The following is a 19,681-nucleotide window of genomic DNA, read 5'->3' as shown; positions in this document are numbered from 1 at the left end:
TGACCAAGGCTCTACCTTGCTAGCCATCACCTATCACTACTGGTACTAATCCTGCTCGAATTCACACTCCTGTAGCCCTCTGGGGCTCTGTGCAGGCGTAGTGATGACCATAATGGAAACTGGGCGTGTACAGACCTTCCGGTGGGCCAGGTCATACAAGACTTTTGGGGTGGGTGCTTCCAGCCTATGGAGGACCGAGAGGGGGTGAATGTGAGCCGGGCAATCAGAGAGGGCTGTGGGGTTGTAGTTAGGTGAGGGGCTTCACGAGAGTGTACCCTTGGAAGCAGGAACCTCAGGCACTGAGGTGCTTTCAGGCTCAGGTGTGAATGACTGATAACGGAATATTCCCGAGACGCCTTTCGGGAGAAGTAGGAACGGTTCCACCAGGACTCTGTGATCACAGCAGAAGGAAAGGCGGGAGGGGACATACGGGGCTCCTCCTCTTGCAAACTGTAGACTTAATGGGGCTCCGGGTCCACGCGCTCCCACCTGGCGTATTGATTATGCTAATTTTAGCCCCGCCTTGTCCGCTCTCCCGCACCTAGGCCCCACCCCCTTGAGCGGCCTACTGGGACAGAGGGGCGGGACGATGCTAATAAGGTCGGTGTAGCCACCCTAGCCGCGCCGCCTCGCCACCAAGCCTAGGCGAAGCGGAGGTGGCGATGGCCATGGCCGGGGCGCTGGCAGGTCTGGCCGCGGGCTTACAGGGCCCGCGAGTCGTCCCCAGCCCGGACTCGGACTCAGACACGGACTCGGAGGATCCGAGTACTCGCCGCAGCGCCGGCGGGTTGCTCCGCTCACAGGTCATCCACAGCGGTCACTTCATGGTGTCATCGCCGCACAACGACTCGCTGACCAGGAGGCGCGACCAGGAGGGGACCGTGCGGCTGGCCGACTTCGGGCCGCGCAGCATCGATCCCACACTCACCCACCTCTTCGAGTGCATGAGCTTGGCCTACAGGTAGGACGGCTCTGGGACCCGACGGCCTCCGCACTCCGGGCGGGACCGCGGCTTGGGCCGCGACATCCCACCCGGGCCTGAGCCTTGGTCCCCGGCTGCTCTGGATTATGGCCACATCCTGGATACCCCTGCCCCGGCCCGAGCGTCCTCTGACCCTCGCCCAGACCACTGACCCCCACCGGGCCTGCGCACCTCCTGGTTCCCATTCTGAGGACCATCACTCTCTCCCCAGGGTGCGGACCGCCTGCCCTCCACCTCTACCTCCCTTTGCCCACCGCCGGCCCCCACGCCCCGTCCCCACTCCTCTGCCCTCAAAGAAATGCCAGGACTCTAGGCCATCCCTCCCTCCACTCGGGGGCCATTCCACCAGATCACCTGAAGGGGTCTGCTCCCGCCCCGGCCCACACCCACTCAATTTCTGCACCATTTCGATAGTCCTCGCGCCCAAGGTTGTCCCAGTTCATAGCTAGTCGATTGAAACCCACTCTTTCGTCCACCCTGTACCCCCCAATTGCCGGGACACCTGTTCTTGATATGCGAGGTCGAGGGTAGTAGGAGGAGGGTGCCCCGGGCGGACCCAGAGGGGTGCAGATCGCCTAGCCTAGAGTTTCCTAGCCGTGGTCTGGCAGGGGGTGCTGTAGGCCGTGAGGGGCTTGTTTCCGGGAGGCTAGGCTCACCTACCCCCGTCGCCGCGCGAGGCTGAACCGAGGCTGGACGCCTAATGCCACCTAAGGTCCCTGCTTGGTGCGTCGCAGAGCGCGCCGGCAGCCCGGCTCTAGCTCCACGCCTGCGTCCTAAGGGAGGGTGTGAACCTGGATCCTAGCCCAGTGCCCTGGAGCAAAGTTCCCCCGAGCGGAGGGGCCTGGATAAATTATCAACCGAAAACCGTAGGGGAGAAAGGGGGATAGTCAGTCCTTGATCTTTTCTCTGCAAATATTCCTTTTCTTGTGCGGCGCTCCTCCCGGTCAGAGAACTGTTGGCTACAGACCGGCACTTGCTGCTCTGACCCGGAGCCTGAGCTGGGGTGGAGATTGTGGGGGAGTGTTGCCCACCCCCAACCGCAGCTGCCCAGCCGCGACCCCATTGGCTGGAAGCGATGTAACCTTGGCCCTCAAGCTCTGGCCCCGGGCCCAGGTCATGTTGCAACCCGATAGTCCCAGGCGCCAGACCAATGTAGAAAGTTCAGATTCCCATCCCCTACCCTCCCTCCCCCTCGGACTTCACAGACCGCCTAAGCAGGGCGTCTGAGGTCCTGGGACACTAGGTGCAGGCACCCCTACGCCCCAGTCCAACATTTCCCACCCACTTCCAACTGCAACTTTCTAGTTTACACCACACACCTCTCTACCTGGGCTGGCTCACGCCCACCCTGCACCCCAGACCATGAGTGACCACAAGGGGAGGTTCAGGGAAGGTGGCAAGGTAGGGGACAGAGCACACACCAAGAACTGCCCCCACTAAGAGGCTGACTAGAAACTAGTGTGATCCCAGTCAGGGACAGCTAGGTTGGAGAGAGCTGTGCTTTTTCCTAAACATCTGGAATATTCACTCTCTCTGGCCTGCCCTGGTTGGCCCAAGAACCGGGGATGGAGCTTTTGGGTTCCCCCATTTGGTAGAGGAAAAAACTGAGGCTCAGTTCTTAAAGTCTCATAATTATAGGGGTTCCCTGGAGGGGAGAGGATTGCTGAAACCAGGGTGTCCCAAGAGGGAGTGAAGGGGAAGGGACAGCAAGGCAAGGGGTCCAGAGGTGCTGGGAAGAGCTGGCCAGATGGGCCTGGAGGACAACCTGCAGATGCCTGGCCATCTTGCACCCCCAGAAGGGCAGTGTGGGCAGAGAGAGGACTTCTCTTCTAGGAGGATCCCCATGTTCTATGGTTCTGTGGGTGGAAGCCCCAGGGAGGCAGGTTCTGGAGGTTCTAAGAACACACTTGTTCATGGTCAGAGCTGGCCAGAGCTGTAATCAGAGCTATGGAAAGAATGGCCTCAGGGAAGTTAGAGAGCAAGTAGGATCCTGTCAGGGAGACTAAAGGAGTTACTGTAAGGTAGATATACATGGGAGGAGGGGAGCGGAACTATGAGTTCTGAGTTTCCCCCAACCCACCCCCAAGATTCCCAGATTATCTGTGGTTATAAGAAGCCCTTGAACCCTGGCCCCAGGCTTTCTGCTCCAGGTTGGGCCCCTCTCCTCCCCTCAGATAAACAGGTCCAGCACAGACCTTTCCTTCTGAGCTTAGATTATATCACTGCCTCATCTCCCCCAGCCCTACCTGCCCACAACACTACAACCTCTGGAAGAGGAAGGGCAGGCAGGTGGGGGGGGCACTGGGTGCTCAGAGTGGACTGGGAGGTTGCTAGGATACAGGCAGGGGAATAAACTCAGGAGCCCCCTCCTTGCCCCCCCCCCAGCCCAGGTTCCACAAAAGAAGCTGGTCCAGGAGCCCCCGCAAGTCTCCAGACAGATGGTGTTTATCTAACTTAGGAGGGAGGGGGCCAGCCAGCGGGCCTGGACTCTTGGGCTATGTACTCTATTTGGGTAATGAGGCCTGTTGGGCCCTGCGTGGCAGTTCTCCCCTGTCCCCACTCCAAGCAAACATAGGAGCTTGGAAACCAGAAGAGAGAGGACCCAGTGACCCATGCACCCAAGGGGCTATAGGAGTCAGACTCCCACCCAGCTACCCCCCACCCCCATGATGAGGGAGAGGCCCCTGGAGAGAGCAGGCCTGGTGCTCTGTGCTCTGAAAGACTAAGCCTGGAGGCGTCAGCTTTCCATATGAGTAATGGCTGGGGAAGGTGAGCCAGAGGGGACGTGTATACAACCCTGGCTTGTGGACCACGAGGACGGAGGGACAAGCAGGGGTCTAAGACCATGAGCATCTTGATCTCCTAGGTCAGCTCTCTGGGGGTGGCAGACTCGGCCTGTGCCTAGCAGGACGCTGAGTCAAGCCCCACACCTCTGTAGAGCCCTTCTGTCTCATGGATTTGATTGACTGCTAGGGTTAGGGTCAGTGTGCTGTCTCCCCACTGCTCACCACTCCACCATCCTAGCTGCCTTCCTTTGCACCCTAATGGTATTGCTTTGGGCACACCCCTAAGAAGGGGCACTCCTTCCAGCTCATTCCAGATTACCATCCTAGGATTCGAGGCTGGGCAGACACCAGAAGGGCAATGAAAAGGCAGTGACTGGCTTCTTGGAGGCCACCTCTGGTGAAGAGACTCCCTCTCCGCCCAAACCTTACACATATACTGGACCTAAGGGGGCCAGCGAAACTGGTGGAGAAAAAGCTGCAGGGCCTGAGTGAGTCTCTGCCATGTGGCTTTGGGCGTGTCCCTTTCCCTTCTTGATCTTCAGTTTCCTTCAGTAAGAAATGCATCTGAGAATCCACGCTAGCTGGACTGTAAGACAGATGCCTGGAAGGCCACTGGCTGTTGTTTCAAGAACTGAGCTGATAAACAGCTTCCAGCCCTGGCTTAGTTCTGGTAGTAGATTAATAAGCATGTCTCACCGAAGAACACAAGGGCCCCTGGTAGAGACCTGGGAGAGTATTTTAAAAGCCTGACTCTCAGGGTAGGAATTTGAGGCAGGTTAGATTACGGGCCAGGATTTGAGAGGGTCCTTCAAATTGCCCACCATAGATGAGTGCCCGGTGCACGGGAAGAGTGTGGGAGCAGCCCCTGCGCAAGCCCCCTCCAACCTTCCCCTTTCTCCACCACCCCCGTGACCCAGCCCTCTCCCTCTGACAGTGGCAAGCTGGTGTCTCCCAAGTGGAAGAATTTCAAAGGCCTCAAGCTGCTCTGCCGAGACAAGATCCGCCTCAACAATGCCATCTGGAGGGCCTGGTATATCCAGTGTGAGTGGGTGCCATGGGCGTTCCCAGGAGCAGTGATGTAGCTGGGGGGCTGCCCAGGACCCCCCCAGCCAGCACCAGGAGAATGCTTTGGGGGAGACCAAGCCCCCAGCACCATCACCCCTGAATAGCTTCTGACCCCCAGAGAGTCGCGGGGAATGTGTCCCTAAGGGTACTCTCCAATGTGAAGTTGGGTGACACCCCTTGGAAGTCCTAAGGTGGGCTGCGATCGGGGGAACAATTCAGGGCCCATTCTGCATCCCATTACTATAGTCAGGTGCCTCAAACGCCAGGGTAGAAAGAGGTATTGGACATTACCTGGGTTAATTCTGTTACTTTGCAAGTGGGGTCTCCACCAGCCTTTCATTGAAGTCCTTACTGAACCTCCAACTAGTGCCCCCCATGGAGATTTGCGGGGAAGGAGCCCAGAAGGGCTATGTGGGAGAGTGGAAGGGACTCCAGACTTGGAGTCACCCAGAGCTGGTTTCCCACCCTGTCTCTGCCCCTTGATGGCTGTGTGACTGCAGGCAAGTTGTCTAACCCCTCTGAACCTATTTCCTCATCTATAAAATGAGGCCAATAGTCCTCCCTTTCACGGTTGGCATGGAGATAACAGGTATGAACAGGTCTGGCACAAAGTGCTCAATAAATGATGGTTGAATCTGATGTACCCTTGAGAAGGTCACAGTCATTCATTTGGGGATACAAGACCACCTGCCACTCCCCGTGGCAGGGCAACAGAGGCTGAGAGGCCTCAGACTAGTTGGCCCTGTGTTGGGACCTGTCCAGCTCAGTTAGGTCCTGCTGCAGGATCAAAGGCTGCGCTGAGCTGGGAACACACAGCCCAGGAGGGAACGAACCACCATACACGGTATTCTCTGTACTGGCCCCACTGCATTCCATCTCAGCAGAGAGAGGGAGTGTTTTTTGGTTTCTATGCATCTATGTGCCCAGTACTTTAATAAATCGTCTTATTTAAGGCTTCCTAACAACCCTGGGAGAGAGATGGTATTAGTCCCATTTCATAGATGAGCAAGTGAGGCCCAGAAGGCAAGTGACTTACTCAAGGTCACAGAGCATAAAACGAGCAGAGCTGTGGCTGGCTGCAAGTCTAAGGCTCTCCAACTTTGAGCCCCGTGCTCCTTCCACTGCACCCTGCTGAGTGGTTTCCAGTCCTCATCCGAGAACAGACCCTGACCAAACCAGGAAGCTGATATGCCTGGGGAATTAGTGTCATTGTCCGTTCCCCCACCCTCACCTGGCTACCTTGAGGTTTCACCCTCTACCTTTCCCCCCAAAGCTGGTTGGGATGCAAACCCTTCTCTCTGCAGAAATTTCGGATGCCACCTGGGTTCCTCACCCAGAGGACTCTGGTCTACAGCTATTGTACAAGTAGCTGGAAGGACCCCAGGTTCTGAGTCAGACAGAGGTGGGTTTGAGTCAAGTTCTAGTATGCCCTTGCTGTGTGACCTTGGCAAAGTCCCTAGCTATTCCTAGCCATCGCTAGCTGAAGCTTGCTCATCTGTAAGTGGGCATAATAATAGATCCTACTGCTGAAGTCTGCTGTGAGTTTTCAAAACAATCATATCTCAGCATCACGCAGACACACACAAGGGCTCCCTGAGGGTGAACCCTGAGATCCATCACTACTGTGTGATAATAGCAACAGCACAGGCAGGCAGAGAAAAAAATGTCAGGCTCCTCCTCTCTGGGCACCCAAGGTTTGCAGGTGGGCTTCAGGAAAGGGAGAGAGGTAGCAAGGGCTGGAGTGCTGCCTGGCTCATTCCCCTGGCACCTGCCACCCCTCTGCAGTCTCCTGGGCTCCAAGATCCCATTTTTCCCCACACCCCCAAATTATCTCAGTTTCCTCTGAGCTCCCAGAGCACTGTGCCGCTGTCATGGGCAGACTCTCCAGCCGGCATTAGCTCATGTATGTGTGTGCTTTCCTCATCCCGCCCACTAAGCTGTGAGTGCCCTGAGTCATCCGAGGATCCTGTCCCAGCGTCTGTCCCAGAATAGGTGCAAGGGGCTAGGTGGCTGCATGAAAGGATGAACTTCTCATTGGTATATAAAGCCTGCCCCATCCCAGGCAGCCACATGGTCATTGCTCTTCCATCCAGAGCTTGGGGGGGGTGAGCGGAGGGGGGGGGCAGGTGATTCGGCCAGGTCTGCTCAGCCCTGATTCTCGGGGGGCTCTGGGCAAACTTATTCTTTCCTGGTACTCATTTCCTCATCTGGGAAGCCAGGGGCAGATACTGTTTGAGACTCTCCTTGCTGTAACCCCTGGGAGTCCACACACCTAAGGGCCTCTCCCTTTGTTTTCTGTCCAAGCCACGCTCAGCAACCAGGAAACCCCCCACCCCAACCCCACTGCAATCCCATGGAGGTCGTTTTGGAGAATGTCCTTTAGGACAGAACTTTGTAAATGATGCTGAAGTTCCCAAGAAATTTCATGTTGGGGTGGTCCCTCTCCTCTTTGTCAATTGTCCCAGAGGAAGTTGGCTGAGGGCTCGGGCAGGACAGACCCTCATGGACACCCCTGAAGCCCTCTTTCTCAGGACTGCCAGAAAGTCACTGCCTGGGGGTTCCAGGGTTTTGAAGGCCAGACCTCTGGCTGAGGACTTCAAACCTTCCTGTCCCTGACCCACGTCCCACCCCCAGGTTTCAGTCCCACCCTGTGCTTGCTCTGGCCCCACCCAAACATCTGAGAGTGACAGGTTTTGGGACATCCTAGTGGAGGGTCCCTAGGAAACTGGGAAATGAGTCTGAAGCTGGAAAGGGGCAGGGTGAAAGCGGTTGGGAGGTGGGCGTTGGGGCAAATGCTGAGTTATAAGAGGTGAAGATGAATCTGGAAGGTGCAAAAATGGAGGTAGAAGTGATAACTCTTCTAGAGTTTGGGAGGAAAACAAAAGCATTAGCTTGTTTGGTAGCACAGGGAAGGGAAAAGTTTGGGAGGTAAAGGAGAACCTGGAATGTGTTTATAGGCCAGAAGGAAAGAGCCTGGAGAGAGATCAGAATTGGAGACAGGGAAAGGAGTAAAGGAGGTGGAAAAAGAGCTCAGGTAGGTGGCCTGAAGTAGACAAGGGGTGGTTCTCTGAGATCAGCGTGGGCAGCGACAAAGAGTCTGAGGCAGGAAACTGAGGGCTCTGGGCCCCTGGCCTGCCAGTCTGGCCAGGATGTTCTTTAAAAGAAAAAAGAAAAATCTTTTATTTATTTAAGTGTGTTTTTCCAGGACCCATCGGCTCCAAGTCAAGTGGTTGTTTCAATCTAGTTGTGGAGGGCGCAGCTCACAGTGGCCCATGTGGGGATCAAACCGGCAACCTTGTTTTTAAGAGCACTGTGTTCTAACCAGCTGAGCTATCTGGACGCCCTTGGCCAGGATGTTCTTAGGGCAGCTCACTCCCTGTGACCCCCAAATCCCGTTCTGCAAGCATTGCCTGCCTACCTACTAGGCTGGGTTCATTTCACAGGGTCGCATAGAAAAGGGAAATCTGGTAGGGCTAAAGGAGAAAGGTAGGAAGGCTTCCTGGAGGAGGTGGCACTTAATCTGCGCATGGAAAGCCAGGCAGGATTTTGTAGTGTGGCACTTGAGTCCCAGTCCCCTTGGGGTGGGAGATGAGGGAGTTGGGCACCACTGACCGAGCGCCCTTCTCTCAGATGTGGAGCGGAGGAGGAGTCCAGTGTGTGGCTTCGTGACCCCCCTGCAGGGACCTGAGGCTGACGAGCACGGGAAACCTGAGGTAGCTGAGACTGAAGGGACCACCACCCACCTGCCTCCGGTCTCTCCCCTGGCTCGGCATGAAGGGCCGGCCCAGATGCGGATTGAGGGGTGGAGTCAGTGTTGCCCCCCTACCCCCACCCCACCCCGCACTGATCCCTTCCCGACCCTTCCCAGGCGGTGGTCCTGGAGGGAAATTACTGGAAGCGGCGCATTGAGGTGGTGATGCGCGAGTACCACAAGTGGCGCATCTACTACAAAAAGCGGGTCAGTGGGGGCCCCGGGAGAAGCCCCAGACCTTTCCTCTGAGGCTGCTGGCCACTGCTTCTCTTGGAAGGGCCCTGGAGGGGCTCCCTCGACCCCCAGCCCCTCCCGCCATTAAGACCCAGGTTGACATCGCCACCGTGTGGCCATAGGGCCTCCTCGCAGCCTCCTTACCTTCCAGGGAGGAGTAGCTCCTGAGGGGAAATGGGGGATCCCGTTGATTTGGGGGAGCTTGTGAGTAGGGGAGGCCTTGGCATGGAGTGATGGAGGAGGGCCAAGGAATCCAGTGTCCACCTCTGTGTGTTCCTGCAGCTCCGTAAGTCCAGCAGGGAAGGGGATCTCCTGGCCCCAAAGCAGGTGAGTGATCTCTGGACCAAGAGAATTGACAGCTTCCCTTTGGGTGGGCGGAGGCAGTGGTGGTTTGTGGGATTTGGTGATATCGGGACATCAGGGGAGTGGGCGTGGCCCTGGTCCTCTGATTAATTGAGCCCTTGGAACGCAGTGGTGGGAAGACCCTAACCCTTCTGGATGACTGAGCAAGTGGTGGGGAGGGATGGGGGAACAAAGGGTCCTAAAAACTTGAGGTCCCCGGCAGGAAAAAGTATGGGGCAGAAAGGGGACCCTGATCTCCTCAGTAGGCCATCCCTGCCTCTTTCCTGGGGGTAGTTGTCAGAGGCCAATGGGATGGCCCTAGCCTTCCAGGCCGCAAACTGGGTCCATCAGAGAGAGGTGAGGAAGGGCTGTGTGCAGAGAGGCCCTCACACTAGCTGACCCCTTCATCCCTTTGGGGGGGGGGTGACGTGGAAGGACCAGGGGCAGCGGGAGACCCCTGTGTCCTCAGGCTAGGGGAGAGTGGGAGCATTGGAGCCCTTGGGTTGCTACTAATAGCTCTGTGTCCCTAGGCGGAAGCGGGATGGCAGCCACCAGACCGATGGTGCGAGCAGCTCTTCTCCAGCGTGGTGCCTGTGTTGCTGGGGGGCCCGGAGGAGGAGCCCGTTGGGCGGCAGCTTCTGGACCTGGATTGTTTCTTGTCCGACATCTCCGACACGCTCTTCACCATGACTCAGCCCAGCCCCACACCCCTGCAGCTGCCCCCCGAGGCCGGTGAGGGCCTGTACCCGGGAAAGAAGGCCTTTGAGAACCCAGGCAGCCAAGGGAGGATGGCCGGGGACCAGTGCCCCCATTCCATCCTGCCTGCTGCTTCTGATGTCACCACTGTCGCCTCCAGCCTACGTCAATAATGCTGACATGATCCAGCCCGAACTGACGCCTCTGCAGCCCAGCCTGGATGACTTAATGGAGATCTCAGGTGGGGCAGGCAGTGTGAGGAGAGCCCAAGGCTGACCTCAGGCCATTGCTACACTCCTGGGGAGGGTGGATGGTCCGGGTAACTTCTGAGAGATCTTCCTGGTGTCTCTTTGTCTGGCCTTGGGATGAAGCTGGGGTGGCCTCAGGGGAGAGCAGGGCCAGACCGAGTACCTGGGCAGGGGATGGGACAGGGGCTTTGAAGCCGCAGACCCTGGGAGCTCCCAGGAAAGCAGTGGATGCTGGGACTCTCTCAGGAAGGAAAGGGCCTGTGATTTGTTTGGGTCTATTTATTTACATAATTCATTTAAAAAGCTATTTATTAAAGAACATTTGACATACACGCAAGTAGAGAGTTGAAGGAGCCCTCATGTAACCGTTACCAACCTCAACATTCAGCAACTCTTGGCCAGTCTTGTTTCATATAGAACTCACCCACTGCTCCCCTCTTATGTTATTTTTAAGAAAATCCCAGGAACTATATCTGGTAAAGCTTTTTGCTTTAAGTAATATATTTTCCTGACTCCCTGTCCTGATCTCCAGGGCCACAAGGTCACTGGTTTCTCATGTACTTCCAGAGATACTCATATCTGTGTAAAATAAGCACACAGGGATAAACGTCTGCTTTTGTTTTCAGGGTACACGCTTCCCCACATTGCTTGCTTCACTTAGCTGTAGATCTTGGAGACAGCCCTGATATTCCTACATTTAGAGGACTCCAGAGCTATTCTGGGGGTCAGGTAGACATTGGGGCTCAGCCTATCTCAGCCGAGGCCTAGGGGGCAGAAAGTGGGTTCCTGGGATAAAGGCTTAGTTTCAGTGACCCCTTCACACCTTCCCCACAGGGTCCGGGGCCTGTCAGTCAAGAGGTGGAGGCCTATGGGGCGGGGACTAGGGAATGAGGAACCACCCCCACCTCTGCCTCAGCCTTTGGCGGGCGTGGGGGGTGAGGGGGCAGAAGTGTTGATGGCAGTGACCTGGGAGCAGACCAGCCTGGGAGGACAGTGGCCCTGTCTGGGCACACAAACCCCTGCCACAGGTAGGAGCTCAGCCGCCCCCACCCTGGGCTCTGGGCAAAACCTGGGGCTAGGAAGTGAATGACTTCTCTCAACCCAGGGTGGCTGCTGGGGTGGGTGGTGCATGTGGGCAACCTATGGTGGGGGTGTCATGCAGAAGAGGTGGCTAGTGTAGCCCCCTGAAGTGCTCCGTGCACCGGGAGGGCAGGAAGCACTGGGGCTGCCAGGGCTACTGCTGTGATTGTCCCCAAGAGGTCCTCGCTGGAAAGGAAACCCAGTGAGGGGGCTGGTGAGGAGAGGGTTCAGTGAGGGGTGCTTACAGATGGGAGGGGGCTGGGGAGGGGACGGTAGGTCAGTGTGGGGAGCACACTAGGGAGGGACTCAGTGGGTGACTCGGGCTAGGAAGCGGCTTCTCTCAAGCCCGGGTGGGGACAAGCCTGCACTCTAAGAGGGTGGTGGTGGCTTAGTGATGAGCTGGGCTCTCTGCCCCACGAGGCCTGCTGAGCCCTGGGGACAGGGCTGCCCGCAGCAGGGCGCAGGCAGCTGCTCCGTGGCTCTTGGCACCTGGGGCCAGGCCCAGAATGTGGCTGGTTCTAGAGCTCAGGCTTCAGGGGCCTTGTGAGGAGGCCCCCGTCTCCGGAGAATGGAGAATCAGGCTGCTCACCCTGCCACCCAGTTCCTTCGTTAAAGGGAGACAGGACAAGAAGATCCCTTCCGACAGTGTGGCCAAGAACACTCACACACACACACACACACACACACACACACACACACGGGCACAGGGCAGACATACACACATCGAGTAGCTCACATCAGGGCAGGTGCACGCAGACTCAGAGCTACAGACAGTGGGACAGACACACAGCGAGGCAGACAGGCAGATGCTGCATGACATCACACACTGACACGTGGGCCCGAGTGACATGTGGGCCCGAGTCACAAAAGGTGTACACACAGGTTTGACCCCGTCAGTCTCAAGGTTTAGTGTGGCCTTCTCTGTCCCACTCCTGGGTCTCCTTTCAGGTGGCCCCTGGGGGAGAGACCTGACCAGCTGTCTTGGCTGGGGGGCCGGGGCCCATGCAAGGGGGTAGGGCTGCGTCTGACCAGACCAGGAGGCCTTGGGAGCTGGTGCAGACTGAAGGCTGGTCAGGGTCAGAGAAAGGTGCCCGGAAGGGAGCGGGTGGGCGGGCAGCACCCAGGCCCGGGATGTGGTTAGGCCGCAGGCAGCTGCTTCCCAAAACCAGAATAGCCTGGGGCTTACACAACCCGCACCTCACAAAATCTGATTGCCCCCTCCCCACCAAGTCGTCTTGGTTTTCCAGCACCCTCTATACTCCAGCCCCAACCCTGAGCCCATCTCTGACCTGTATCACCCCCTTAGCCCCTTCAACCCACTCCTGGGCTCTACTCTTGAGGCCCCACTTGTTGACCTTCCAACAAACCAACTTGTCCCAGACCCACTGACCTCCTGACCCCTCTCACCCCTTGAACTCGTGTCACCCAGACCTCCTCCCTTGGACCTCACCCCTTTCCCTCCCTGGCACACTCTATTACCCTTCCCCCTGCCTTCTACATCCCAGCAGGCCTGGTAACAGGAGCAGCAAGGGGAGGGTGTAGGCCTGGGGACGGGGAAGGGGCCTCATGAGCCAAGTGTGGGGCTCAGTGGGAAAGCTACTTCTGGGGTCCTGCTCACCCTGCCACACAGTTCCCTGCTGTCTTCCACTCAGGCCCATCCCACCCGAGCCTCTTGCTGCTTCCCCTGAGTGAGACAGAAACTCTCCCAGTTTCACAATCTCCTGTGGAAGCCCCCCCTCCCCAGCCCAGCCTGGGGACAGGGCACGAGGTCCGCTCTCCTCCCACAGCTTCTAGCCATGGCCTTAGCCCTAACTGCTGCCACCCTGTGTATCTGAATTACAGATTTCTTCACCAACAACCGCCTCCCACAGACGCCCACGCCTTCAGACTTCCTGGAGCCCCCCAGCGTTAGCCCCATGGCTGACCCTCTTTTCAGCAGTGGGGTCCTGGGTGTGGAGGTACCCCCAGCCTCCTCAGGCATGACCCACCTCTCAGGGCATGACCGCCTGCAGGTGAGTTCCCCCCACCCCACCCAGCCTTACCAAGCTCACCTGCCCATATCCAGGAGGTATTCCGGGCACTTTCTGAGTGACTAGTCCTGTTCTTGGTCCACCGAGAGACACTGGCGGGGGCGAATGACCACATTTCTGCTCTCCTCTCCGGGAGGGTGTAATTCAGCTGTGGAGGAAAGACCCCCCCATGAAATAGAATTGACAAGATGGCTATGGGGGAGTTAGGCTGAGGGCAGGGGGAGCATGGAGCAGGCACCACCGAGGGCTGGGTTGCTTGTGGAAGGCTTCCTGGAGGAGGGGGAGTTCTGGGCCTTACTGAACTTGTTGGATTTGGGCAGAAGAAACCAGTAGAGGGCAAGTCGGATGGGAGAAGCTCAAATGAGTGCATGGAGGCAGAAAGCTGAGAAAGTGTGTTTGGGAAACAGTGAATCTACCATTTTGGCTCAAGAAATCCCAGACCTAAATCGGATGTTGTCACCTGCTGCTGGGTTCGATGCCTTTCCCTCCCTCCTCAGACATTTCAGGCATTATCATAGTTCATTGTTGAGGGTCTCTCTCCTGGATTGGGCAGTGAGCTCCTTGCTGGAAAGGTTATGTTTTGCTCACCACTGCATCTTCCATACCTAGCGCAGTTCAAGCACATTGACAGTACTGGGTAAATGATTGAGCAAGTGAATGAATAAATGAGTGTCTGGATGGATGGGTATGTTGATGAATGGACAGATGGATTGTAGATGGGAGTAGATGCTTATATGAATTGATGTATATATAGGTGAGTGAGTGGTTGGATGGATGGAGGGGCTGATGAATGAATCCATAGATGAATCAATAGTTTAGCAGATCAATGGATGGCGTGGTGGGTGCATAAGTGGTGAATGTAGGGGTGGTGGATGAATGAAGGAAGTATAGATGGTTGGGTGGATTGGTGAATGTATTAGTACCTAGTGGGCTGATGGAGAGATAGATGAGTCAGCTCATAGGTGAGAGAATAAATAGGTAGATGGATGGATGGATGGATGGATAAATTATTTGGTGAATGAATGGGTGGGCAGGAAGATTGATGCTCTTTCTCGTGCCTAATTTGTGCATAAATGCGTTCCACTCCCTCCTCTCATTAGGTTATAATTTCCCTTGTGTGTGTGTTGAAGGACAGGGATCATGTCTCTTATCTTTCCCAGTGCCCAGTCCAGAGCTCAGCCAGGGCAGGAGGCTGCCTGGGTGGCTGCAAAGGCTAGCCTTCTCCCCTGCTATCTGTCTGTCCCCCCAACCAGGCTCGGAGCAGCTGCCCTGGTTCCGTGGACTCCAGTGCCTTCCTGGGCTCTGATTTCCTTCTTCCTGAAGACCCCAAGCCCAAGCTCCCCCCGCTTCCCACACCCCTACCCCTCCTTCAATACCCTGCTCCTGCCAAGGGGCCTGGCCTGGAGCCCTGTCCCCCATCCCTCTTCCCTCCTATGGCTCCACCGCCTACGATGCTACAGGAAGAGCCTCTCTTCCCTCCCAGATTCTCCTTCCCTACTGTCCCTCCCACACAGGGAGTGTCCCCACTGCCTGCTCCCACAGCATTTCCACCCAGCCCACAGCCTGGCCCAGGCCCTGACCCTTCCCACTTCCCCATGGACCGTCTACCCTCGGGGTATCCAGAGACCCCATTTGGGCCTCACTTCACAGTGCCCCAAGGCCTGCAGTCCAGAGGCAAGCCCCCCACACCATCCCCAAGGGGGCAGAAACCCAGCTCCCCCACCTTGGCCCCTGTCACTGTTGGGGGCAATAACCCCTGCCTCACACAGCTGCTCACAACAGGTGAGATGGGAGGGGTAGGGTTGACTGAGGGTGAGATGGGGACAAATGTGGGAGTAGAGGGTGAAGGTTAAGGGACAGGCTCAGCTGGGGACAGGGTGGGGAGGAATTAAGGACAAGGGACTGCCCTGAAAGGGGTGTGGGCTATTCGGAGTGGACGGAGGAGGTCTTTGGAGATGAGGGTTTGGGGCCAGTCCCAGTGGCCCTCACCGTTCTGCCTGTGCACAGCCAAGCCTGAGCCACCACTCATGTCCAGCACGCTCCTGCGGCCCCCAGAGACCCCGGTAAGATGGTGGGCACTGGGAGTGGGGGGGGAGCCTCCGAGCTTCACCCCAACTCTTCACCCTTCTTCACCCCAGCAGGAGATGGTCCCTGAATTCCCCTGCACCTTCTTTCCCCCGACCCCAGCCCCGACACCACCCCGGCCACCTCCAGGCCCAGCCACTCTGGCCTCTCCCAGGCCCCTGATTGTCCCCAAAGCAGAGCGGCTTTCGCCCCCAGCACTCAGTGGTAAACAGGGTTTGCAGGAATTGGGGGACTCCAGGGGAGGGAGGGAGAAGGAAGAAAGTGGAACTACGTCTGGGGCCAGGATGAGAGGGACGGAGCAAGGGCCGTCTCCCCTGTGTTGGTCTGTCTGTGGGTCTGTCTATCCCTGCCACAGGTGGTGAGCGGCGGCTGTCTGGGGAGCTCAACTCCATGCCAGGCTTGGGGACTCTGAGTGTCCGAGTCTCTTCCCCTCAACCCGTTCTAAACCGGAGCCGTCTGGACAAGGTGGAACTACCCCCTTACCCCAAGAGGTGTTTGCTACCCCTAAACCCTCCCACACTCTTTCCTATGCTCACCCCACTTTCTGCCCCCCAAGACTGAGAACCGTCGCATCACCCACATCTCTGCAGAGCAGAAGCGGCGCTTCAATATCAAGCTGGGGTTTGACACCCTGCATGGGCTGGTGAGCACGCTCAGTGCCCAGCCCAGCCTCAAGGTGAGCCCGCAATCCAATCTGGCACCCCCAGAACCACAGGGCACTTTGTGGACCCCCTACCCAAAACCAAACCCCAGAACACCCAGTTGCCTCTTTCCACCCCCTCAGTGCTTCAGTGGGTCCCAGGCTGGAGGGCTCCAGCACCTGAGTCCACACTGGCGATGCCTGCAGGTCAGCAAAGCAATGACGCTGCAGAAGACCGCCGAGTACATCACCATGCTGCAGCAGGAGCGGGCGGCCTTGCAGGAGGAGGCCCAGCAGCTGCGGGACCAGATCGAGGAGCTGAACGCTGCCATTAAGTAAGTAGATGGGGACCTGCGGGCCTGGGCAAGAGCCCTGCCACCTGACTCCCAACCCCTGACCCGCCCCATGCCCCCAGCCGGTGCCAGCAGCAACTGCCAGCTACCGGGGTGCCCATCACACACCAGCGTTTCGACCAGATGCGAGACATGTTTGATGATTATGTCCGGACCCGCACACTGCACAACTGGAAGTTCTGGGTGGTATCCTCATTTGGCCAGCAGCGGAGTGAGTGCTGCAGCCAGACCAGGCTGTGCTTGGCTGCAGGCTCAGCTCCATAGGCCAGGCAGGGTCTCAGAGCTGCTCCCAGGGGAAGGGGCTCCAGTTCTGCCCCCTCCTTCCGCACGCACCTTGGCATCTTTGCCAGCAGGACTGCCCAGTGATGGGCTGGGAGCAGAGGGAAACTGGGTGGGGGGACCACAGCCCTGCTCACAGAAAGTCCCAAGGGCAGTTTGCGAAAACGTGAACTCTGAGGGGCGTGAGTGGGCTGGGCCCTAGGAAAGACAAGAAATTGCTTACCCCCTTCCCTGGTCAAGGCCTTGACTGAGCCAGGGCAGGAAGCCCAGGGATGGGAGATGGTCTAACCCAGAAGGGCCATGGAGGAGCGAGGGCTAGGGTAGAGCTGAGAGCCAGTTAGCTGGGCAGGCCGTGGCAGGATGGGAGGCCTGGGAGTCCACGGCTTCACACTGACCAGGCCTTTCCCCTGGTTTGAGCCAGATGTCAGGGCTACATGTGAGGGGGGTGAGGATACTGGCTGGACTAACAGGCCTGCTCCTTGACCTGAGCCTAGTTCAGCATCCTCATCCGACCTCTCTTCGAGTCCTTCAACGGGATGGTGTCCACGGCAAGCTTGGAGAGCCTCCGCCAGACCTCGCTGGCCTGGCTGGACCAGTACTGTTCCCTGCCCGCTCTCCGGCCAAGTACGTGAGCCACCTGTCTCTCCAGGCCTCAGGGCAGAGGGTTCTACTCTGCTCAGATCCCAGATTCAGCCTGCCTTCAATATAGCCTAGGGTTTTGGCCATCCCACCATGCCCCCTGGTGGGTCCCCACCCCTCCCCCGCCACCAGGACACTGGTAGACAGAGGTCCTAGGAGGGGCTGACAGTCTTGCCAATTCCCCCCGCCCTTTGTCTTCAGCAGCCAAGGGCAGGGCCCTGGCCCCAGGAGGTATCTTTCTCTCTCTCTTTCCCCAGCTGTCCTGAACTCCCTCCGCCAGCTGAGCACATCTACCAGTATACTGACAGACCCAGGCTGTATACCCGAGCAAGCCACACGGGCAGTCACAGAGGGCACCCTTGGCAAACCGTTATAGTGCTGGCCAGACCCTGCTACTCACTCAGCTGTCCTGGAGCTACCTTCTCTGGGCGTCGGCTCCAGGGACAACTTCTGGGCACTCCCCTCCTACCCCAGGCCCTGGATGTCCCCTTTCCTGAGAATTAAGCAAGACCCAAGCTTCTTCCCACCTCTTGAAAGCCAGGGAGAGCTGAGTTCCAGGCCCTGCTCTACTACTGACTAACACTGTGACTTAGGGGACTCATAATCCCTCTTTGGACCTCCATTTTCCAGTCTGCAAAATGGGGGTGGGGAATCTTCAAGCAGAAGATGATCCCAAGGCCTTAGCAGCTTTGTCACTTGGGGGTCTAAACTAGCAACTCAGAGAGCTTGAAGACGGAAGGGGATAATCCTATTTCCCTGTCACTCTCACCTGCTCCCCCACAGGTGGGACACAGGCCTCTTTCTGAGCAGAGAAGCAGAAAAGGAGGTTCCCTCTCTTTGCCCCTTCACTGGTAACCTGGGGGTGTTTATAGGATAGGTCCCTGGGTGGATGAGTCCAGGAAGTTCTCATCCCAGGAGACAGCAGGGCAGAGGGTAGCCAAACCAGGGCAGACATCTTGTGTGTGTGTGGATATGTGTGTGTGGATTTTGTAAAAAAAATTCTTGACCAATAAAAACAAAAACTGTTGGGAACTGTCAGCATATCTTGCTCTGGGATGGAGAGAGTCGGTCGTCAATGGGAGGTGGTCTTGAAAGCTCTTCCCCTGAGCTGAAAAGCCCCTGGAGGGTTTTGACTACAGTTGGGACAAGATCAGAGGTAACTTCTAAAAAGGATCCTACTGGGTGTTGAGTTGAGAATAGGCCGCAGTGGGGCAAGGGTAGAAACAGAAGGAACAGTTTTAGGCTGTTGCTGTCATCCAGGCAGAGATGACAAGACAAGATGGTCCTGGAAATCCTCCCTCCATGGCCAGGAGGGGATTCAGAGAGGCTCACCACCTTCCAAGTTAGAAGATGGAAGAGCTAGTACCCAGGAGTGGAAGTGACAGGGCCATCCATCAGAACCATCCAGAAGGAAAACGTGCTACTTCAGGACTAGTAATGTTCCCCCGTGCGAGATGTGCAAACAGACTGGATGGCCACTTGGTTGGGATGTCTTAGAAGGAACTAATACTTCAGATGGGAGTTGGGGTACAAGGCCCCAATACTTCATTGACCCTTTCATTGATCCATTTAGCAAATACTCCCTGAGGGCCTACCGTGGACCAGGCGATGGCCTGTGCTCTGGGGTTTCTGTTCGCTGCTATAGCTCTGTCTTCATAGAGCTGACCGTTCAGGCCTGGCGAGTCTGAATCCCCTCATGTCTTCTCAAAAGTTCTGGAGGCATTTGCAGGATATAAGACGTCTTCGTGGGCTTTGCCCTTCCCTCACTCATGTAGACTAATAACGATAACTGCACACCTATCCAATGTTTACTACATGCCCGGCACTACGGGGTCTGACAATTGAGTTCGCGAACTTGTTTTCAGCAATGTTGTAACCTTATTTGATATCAGAGGAATTATTTATTATGAATTTGTACCAACTGGACAAACAGTTAACCAAGTCGACTATTTAGAAGTGCTGAAAAGGCTGCGTGAAAAAGTTAGACAAAACAACCTGAATTTTTCACCAACAATTCATGGTTCTTGCATCACGACAATGCACCAGCTCACACAGCACTGTCTATAAGGGAGTTTTTAGCCAGTAAACAAATAGCTGTATTGGAACACCCTCCCTACTCACCTGATCTGGCCCCCAATGACTTCTTTCTTTACCTGAAGATCAAGGAAATATTGAAAGTAAGACATGTTGATGACATTCAGGACATCGAGGGTAATATGACGACAGCTCTGATGGCCATTCCAGAAAAAGCTCCAAAATTGCTTTAAAGGGTGGACTAGGTGCTGGCGTCGGTGCATAGCTTCCCAAGGGGAGCACTTCGATGGTGACCGTAGTGACATTCAGCAATGAGGTATGGAGCACGTTTTCTAGGAGTTCACGAACTTAATAGTCTGGCCTGTATTCTAGGTGCTTTATGTATATTAACCCCCACAACATCTATACAGGCCTGTTGTGAGGCTTTAAGAGTAAAT

At 56.6% G+C, this 19,681-nt stretch overlaps 1 protein-coding gene across 9 annotated transcripts; it reads left to right on the top strand.

Moving 5' to 3' along the window:
- The first annotated feature begins 595 nt into the window (after positions 1 to 595).
- On the top strand, positions 596 to 18,239 carry MLXIPL (MLX interacting protein like). 9 transcript variants are annotated; one of them, XM_033110919.1, is made up of 17 exons: positions 597 to 961; positions 4,703 to 4,809; positions 8,464 to 8,546; positions 8,702 to 8,791; positions 9,101 to 9,145; positions 9,691 to 9,892; positions 10,017 to 10,097; positions 13,027 to 13,196; positions 14,468 to 14,996; positions 15,222 to 15,277; positions 15,356 to 15,503; positions 15,655 to 15,764; positions 15,856 to 15,975; positions 16,084 to 16,274; positions 16,355 to 16,478; positions 17,066 to 17,195; positions 17,468 to 18,239. In XM_033110919.1, exons 1-17 carry the CDS (start codon positions 663 to 665, stop codon positions 17,584 to 17,586), a joined length of 2,604 nt encoding a protein of 867 aa, XP_032966810.1. In that variant the 5' UTR covers positions 597 to 662; the 3' UTR covers positions 17,587 to 18,239. The 9 variants fall into 9 exon arrangements, with proteins under 9 accessions (XP_032966811.1, XP_032966810.1, XP_032966809.1 ...); XM_033110918.1 differs by having other exon boundaries at positions 15,353 to 15,503; XM_033110922.1 differs by having other exon boundaries at positions 598 to 961; positions 16,147 to 16,274.
- Positions 18,240 to 19,681: the final 1,442 nt, after the last annotated feature.

Source organism: Rhinolophus ferrumequinum, chromosome 7, assembly GCF_004115265.2.
Source record: "Rhinolophus ferrumequinum isolate MPI-CBG mRhiFer1 chromosome 7, mRhiFer1_v1.p, whole genome shotgun sequence".
Taxonomy (NCBI): Eukaryota; Metazoa; Chordata; class Mammalia; order Chiroptera; family Rhinolophidae; genus Rhinolophus; species Rhinolophus ferrumequinum.
The sequence above is the reverse complement of the archived record's forward strand: the minus strand, read 5'-3'. Positions and strand labels throughout refer to the sequence as shown.

Excerpts from the sequence above, each read along its gene's own strand:
- MLXIPL (XM_033110916.1), top strand. The coding sequence starts at position 663 with ATGGCCATGGCCGGGGCGCTGGCAGGTCTGGCCGCGGGCTTACAGGGC. Across the intron at positions 14,997-15,221 it reads CACACAGCTGCTCACAACAG|CCAAGCCTGAGCCACCACTC; the intron begins GTGAGATGGGAG and ends GCCTGTGCACAG. Across the intron at positions 15,765-15,855 it reads ACCGGAGCCGTCTGGACAAG|ACTGAGAACCGTCGCATCAC; the intron begins GTGGAACTACCC and ends CTGCCCCCCAAG.